We start from the raw sequence: 6605 nt of genomic DNA, 5'->3' as shown, positions 1-6605 counted from the left end.
TTCTTTTTGCAAAAATTTGTAGTGATGGCTTAGTCAAAATTTTTATAAAATTTACTGTATCAAAGCAGTACACGCACACACATATATATATGTTGGTTAACCTTTTTATTGGTTCTTTTCTATAGATAAGAGTTAATTCATTGGTGGTTAGTTCATCGAGAACTTAAATTTATAGCTATATTATTAGGACGTGTGTGCATTAGGAGTGTGTGCGTCTTTTGGTGGAGGTTTAATGTCTGCAGCCTAACAAATAGAGAACTTGGTTTTAGGGCTTTATAATGTATTTTTCTTGAGCCATAGGAAGTGTTTGGGAGTCTCTCTTTTTGTAACTGTTCTCATGGATTGCTTCCTATTTGAAGAGTTATAATTGAGTTTTTATTTTTAGGTAAATTAGTTATAAATACTATGTTAATAAAATGAACCTATGATATTATAGCTTTCCATAGCAGATTTTTTAAAGTTCAGAATCCTTCTTTTCTAGAAAGGATTTTTTCTTTTTCTTTTTTTTAAAAAAACATTTTTATTGATTTCAGAGAGGAAGGGAGAGGAGAGAGAGAGAGAGAGAGAGAGAAACACCAATGATGAAGCATCGTTGATCGACTGCCTCCTGCACGCCCCTTACTGGGGATCAGGCCTGTAACCCTGGCATAAAATCGTGACCTCCAGGTTCATAGGTCGACACTCAACCAGTGAGCCACACTGGTCAGGCCCTTATTCTTCTGTATGCTTACATTTTATACCATTGAATGGCTGTATCAATGTAGTTTCATTCTTAAAGAATTTAAACCTTTTATTGAAGTATATACTTTAAATATGTTACAAAGTATAAATGTATAGCTTGGTGAATTTTCACAAAGTGAACATACCCATGTGATTGGCCTCCACATCCTGAAAATTAAATTTCCAGAACTCTTTTATGCATAGATGCCCCCTCTTGTGTCTCCCTCCAGTAACTACCTTGCCCGCTCTACTCTATTGACATCTAACAGTGTAGATTGTTTTGTCTGTTTTGATTTTTTTAAAATAAATCTTTATTGTTCAGATTATTACAGTTGTTCCCCCTTTTTCCCCCCATAGCTCCCCTCCACCCAGTTCCCACCCCACCCTCTGCCCCTACCCCCCCACTGTCCTCATCCATATGTGTACGCTTTTTGTCACCGGGTCAAAGGTCATACACATGACAAATGTAGCTATTTCCATCCACAATGTGTCCCTGTGTTCAGAAATGTCTCTCACGACTTGTTCACGCTCTACTCAGAAAGGGTACGGAGCCACATAACGGCTTTTTAAAATAATGTATCCTCTTATGTTTAAAATGAAGATTTCGCTACCAAAAGTGAAGAGAAAGCGACACTACAGCTGCTCTCGCCCCTCTTGCCCTTTGGGTGATAGCTGTGCATGGTGCTGTGAGCTGGTTCGCGGACCGTCGATGAAGCCATCTGGGTGGCTCGCACGGTTCCGCCAGCTTCCTAGGAGCCATCGCAGCCTCGCAGGGGCCTTCAGAGCCTTGCAGGGGCCATCGCAGCTTCGCAGGGGCCGTCGTAGCCTTGCAGGGGCCGTCGCAGCCTCGCAGGGGCCGTCACAGCCTCACGCAGCCTTGCAGGGGCCATTGCAGCCTTATGCAGCCTTGCAGGGGCCATCGCAGCCTCATGCAGCCTTGCAGGGGGTGCTGCATCCCACATTGGGGGTGAAGGTGCAAGACAGAAGCTCCTCTCGCTGTCTCTCCTGCTGCTCCCTTGCGTGTTGCCAATGCTGTAAGTTTCTGAGAGCCGTCTGCAGGTGCTGGACATCATACTTTAACTGGTCAACATGAAGTTTGGCATTCTGTCTTTTGTTGAGAGGCTCCTTGCTGGACAAAATCTCCAGGCATTCTAGCTGGCTGAATATCTGATATGCTTACTTGGATTTCATTTTCTACTAAGTGCACAGATTGCTTGTCTGCCGTCTCCCGGCGTCCCATGTGAGACTGGATATGGTTGACCTGCTTGTGCATTTGCTGTTACAGTGGTTCCATGTCGCTGGCCTAGGCGGGTCCGGCTCTGGCTTCCTCCAAACCTTATTCTGCTTCTTGAGTGTGTCCCTTATGTATGCGAGGAGTTGAAATCTGCAGTTTGTTGGGTTAGGCTGTAAAAGCACAGGTGGTTCCTTCTGTGCCACTGGCACAGCTTGGGTGGGGATGTAAATTGAGTAGGGTGAGGTTTCTGGGCATCACAAGGGCGGAGCAAACAGCAGTGGTTGCCGTCAGCCTCTCCGCAACTCCTTGCCCTCTACGTGACTCCGTGTCTCCGTGTCCCTGAGTACTGGCGAGCAGCTCCGCGAGAAAGCCACCCTCGCTCTCCGACCTGCTGCAAGGCAGTCCCACCTCTCCCCATAGGACTCTGGGACCTCAGAATCCCACCCCAAACAAGCTCAGTGGATTTGAGAGTTTGTATCCCCTTCTGATTAAAAAAAAAAATGCGCATGCTGCTCGCCAGCACTCGCCAGCAATGCTCACGAAGCCCTGGTGTCCCGGAGAGGCGATGGGCCGCGGAGATGCCGCCATTGCTATTTGCTCCACCATGGCGACTCCCTGAGACCCAGCCCTAATCAATTTACATCCCCATCCAAGCTGTGCCAGGTGCATAAAAAGACCCACCTGCGCTTTTGCAGCCTAACCCAACAAATTGCAGACTTAACTGCTCGCACCCATGGGAGACACAGACCCAGGAGAACCAAGATGGCAGTGTAAGAAACAGACCTGTGCGTGCTGCCTCACACAAGAACTTCGAAACTACTAACTATAGGACAAACAGCTATCATACGGAACCATGGGAAAGCTGGCCCAGTGGAAACTCTACAACTGGAAGGAAAGAAAGAAGAGCAATGAGACTGAGTAGGATGTGCAGAGACACCAAGTACAGAGCCCAGCCCAACAAACTGCAGATTTCAACTCCTCGCATAGAAAGAAGACCATTGAGACTGAGTAGGATGTGCAGAGGCACCAAGTACAGAGCCCAACCCAGCAGGCTGCAGATTTCAGCTCCTCTCATCCGGGAGGGACGCAATCGGGGGGCGGAGTCGGGTTCAGGGCAGGCCAGGGCCTGGCCCACCTGGGCTGGCGATGTGGAACCGCTGTAACAGCAGGCGCACAGGCACGCCCACCGGTTCCAGTCTCACGTGGGACGCTGGGGGTCGGCAGACGGGCAGTCTGTACACTTGGTGGAGTGCGAAGTCCGAGCAGGCGCGCTAGAAGTTCAGCCACCTGGAACCCCTGAAGATTTTGTCTGGTGGGGAGCCGCCCGGCAGGGGACAGAGGGCCAAACTTCGTGTTTCCCCAGTGAGGGTGGGACGGCCCTGGTGAGGTCAGGACGGCCCTGTGAGGCCGATACAGTCCCGGTGAGATTGGGACAGCCCCGGTGAGGCTGGGACGGCCCCGGTGAGGTCGGATGCCCCCGGAAAGATCGAGATGGCCCCGGTGAGTTTGAAATGCCCCCAGTGAAGTCGGGACGGCCCCAGTGAGGTTGAAACGCCCCCGGTGAGGTCGGGATGGCCCCGGTGAGGTCGGGATGGCCCCGGCGAGGTTGGGACGGCCCTGGTGAGGTTGAAACGCCCTGGTCAGGTTGGGATGGCCCCAGTGAGGTTGACACTACCCCGGTGAGGTCAGGATGGCCTGGTGAGGTTTAAATGGCTCCGGTGAGGCCGAGATGGCCCCAGTGAGGTAGGGACAGATAATGGGACCAGCATAGACTGATGAACAGGGGTAGATGGAGAGGCAGAGCAGCATTGAACAGGCTGTCAAACTACAGTGGGAAGCCTAGGGAGGGTTTAGGGGGTGGTTAAGAGATCAACCAAAGGACTTAGGTGCATGCATATAAGAATAACCAATGGACACAGGACACTAGGGGGTAGGGGCCCGGGGAATGTCAAGGGTGGGGGGAGGAGACATATGTAATACTCTTTGTAATACTTAAGGAAATAAAAATTTAAAACAAAAAAACAAAAAACGTGCATCCAGTTGCAGCCTGCCTGGCGCGCTACTCCATACCTCTGTTCTTGGCGCTTCTGCACCTCCTACTCAGTCTCAATGCGCTTCTTTCTTTCCTTCCAGTTGTAGAACTTCTACTGGGCCAGCTTTCCCATGGTTCTGCATGATAGCTGTTTTGTCTTATAGTTGGTAGTTTCAATGTTGTTGTGGGAGGCAGCATACACAGGTCTATACCTTATGCCACCATCTTGGTTCTTCTGTTTTGATTTTTTATAGATGGAATCATACAGTATATGTACATATATTCTTTGAACTTGTTTAATATTTTAAAGTCTGTGCTTCAAACTCCGTTTCAGGTCTTGTACAATGGATTCACTGGTAGAAAAATCACATCACAAATTTTCATCGGCCCCACTTATTACCAGCGTTTGAAGCATATGGTGGATGACAAGATTCATTCTCGTGCTAGGGGGCCTATTCAGATCCTTAACAGACAGCCCATGGAGGGTAGATCCCGGTAAGAGAGCTGCATCATTGTCCATTGTCCATAGTTCACATAGTAAAGGCAAGATAAATGTTTGTTTCTTTCCCTTTATTAACCAGTTAATGAGTTGGTTATCTAGCATCCTTCAAAGTTGACCAGTGATTTGTTTTTCGGTAATAACATTAGAAGCTCAACTGATTTCATGTTTTTGTGTATTAAGTGTACTAAGGAAGCCATCACCATCCACCTGTCTGGTGATCTGAAAAATGCATTTTACTTTACCCCCATGCTGGGAAAACCTCTCATTCACTCATGCTTTCCACTCCTTTTGCCAGCAGCAATTTATCATTTCAGACTTGATTTCTCGGGTGACTCATTCATGGAAAAGCTACTTTTCTGAGGTCAAATTTGGTATTCATTTGTAAGTACAGAGTTGAATTCCAGTAAGTTAAATGATAGCATGATGAGACTTGACTCTGTACTTCATTGTATTTTATGAGGAAAATTATCTATCTATATATTTATATATATATAAGGCTAATATGCTAATTGTCTGACTGGTCACTATGATGCACACTGACCACTAGGGGGCAGACGCTCATAGCAGGAGCTGCCGTTATGTGCACTGGCCATTTACAGGGAAACAGCACCACGAACCTGGTGTCCACAAAGCAACACTTGGCTTCCCCCAAGTGGGACACAGGCCCTGCTACCACCCCAGAGTGACAGCCCACAAAATCACTGCTGACACTGCCAAGACCCCGTGGCGCAAAATGTGGCCCCCAGCCCAGCCCTGAAACAGTGGCTATGCGCACTGGGTAATGATGTCACGTAGCAATGCCTGACTTTCTCTCCCTAGTGACTAACCTCGGAGTTTCTTCAGCCAGGAAGATGACTTGCTTTATAGCCAGGTGCAAACATTTTACACTTTAACCAAATGTCTGTGAAGCATTTTCCCGTGCCTCATCTCATTTGACCCTCACAGAAGTCCTGGAGTAGGCAGATAGGAGACTCGGTAGAATCCTATTTTCTTCTCCTTAGCCAAAAAATGGAGATTTAGAAAGCTTAGATACTTGACCCAAGTGAAAAGAAGTGAAAAATGGTGGCTCTTGAAAATGACTTCAGGTTTTCTCACTGTGCAGAATATAATCAAATGCTGCTGCAGTTAAATATTTTGCCCTTTCTTTTCCCTGCGTGATCTACAATAATAATCTGTGTTGTGTTGATATTTACTGCTGTGTTGCTGCCAATTGCCTGTAAGAGAATTTGGGGTCCTTCACTGGACTGGATAAAGTTTAACTACATCATAAAGGAGGTCTAATTAAACAAGTTTATTCTATATCTATAATAAGAAAAGGGTAATATGCTAATTAGACCGATGTTTTCTGGACGTATTTTCCAGACAAAGCCACAGTGGCTACAAGGGCTGAGGGTGTGCAGCCGTGGCTGCGAGGGCCGGTCTAGTACTGTGGTCCTTTTCGCAGAGGCTGCGGGAGAAGGTGCTGCAGGAGAAGGCAGAAGGGAGAAGGCCAGCGCAACGGGAGAAGGGAAAAGGTGGCAGTTAGGCACTTAGGAGATCAGGCTAGAAGGGGAGAGCAGTTAGGGGATCAGGCTGGCAGCGGGGAGCAGTTAGGGGGATCGGGCTGGCAAGGGAGCAGTTAGGGGAATCAGGCAGGCAGACGTGGTTAGGAGCCAGTGGTTTTGGATTGTCAGAGGGATCCTAGATTGGAGAGGGTGTAGGCCGGGCTTAGGGACACCCCCCTCCCATGCACAAATTTCATGCACTGGGCCTCTAGTCCTATATGATAAAAGGCTAATATGTAAATCAACCAAACGACAGAATGACTGGTTGCTGTGATGCACCCTGACCACCAGGGGGCAGAGGCTCAGTGCAGGAGCTTTCCTCTGGTGGTCAGTGCACTCCCACACAGGGAGCACTGCTCAGCCAGAAGCTCTGAGCCAGGCTTACAGCTGGCAAGTGCAGCAGTGGTGATGGGAGGTGGGAGCCTCTCCTGCATCCACAGCAGTGCTAAGGATGTCCAACTGCCGTTAGTGGGACGTCCCCCCAGGGCTCCTGGACTGCGAAAGGGCACAGGCCAGGCTGAGGGATCCATGAATGTCGTGCACCGGGCCTCTAGTAGCTATATATTTATTTAG

At 48.4% G+C, this 6605-nt stretch overlaps 1 protein-coding gene across 1 annotated transcript in view; it reads left to right on the top strand.

The window, feature by feature from the left end:
* Positions 1-6605, top strand: part of POLR2B (polymerase (RNA) II (DNA directed) polypeptide B, 140kDa) — a 54119-nt gene that overhangs the window by 44903 nt on the left and 2611 nt on the right. Inside the window, exons 17-18 of the mRNA XM_015560075.1 lie at positions 1338-1693; positions 4240-4481. Coding sequence (XP_015415561.1) covers positions 1338-1693; positions 4240-4481 — 598 coding nt within the window. The remainder of the gene's footprint in view (positions 1-1337; positions 1694-4239; positions 4482-6605) is intronic.

The sequence above is a fragment of the Myotis davidii genome, unplaced genomic scaffold, assembly GCF_000327345.1.
Source record: "Myotis davidii unplaced genomic scaffold, ASM32734v1 scaffold173, whole genome shotgun sequence".
Classification (NCBI taxonomy): domain Eukaryota; kingdom Metazoa; phylum Chordata; class Mammalia; order Chiroptera; family Vespertilionidae; genus Myotis; species Myotis davidii.
This window is presented reverse-complemented; position numbering and strand designations above follow the sequence as displayed.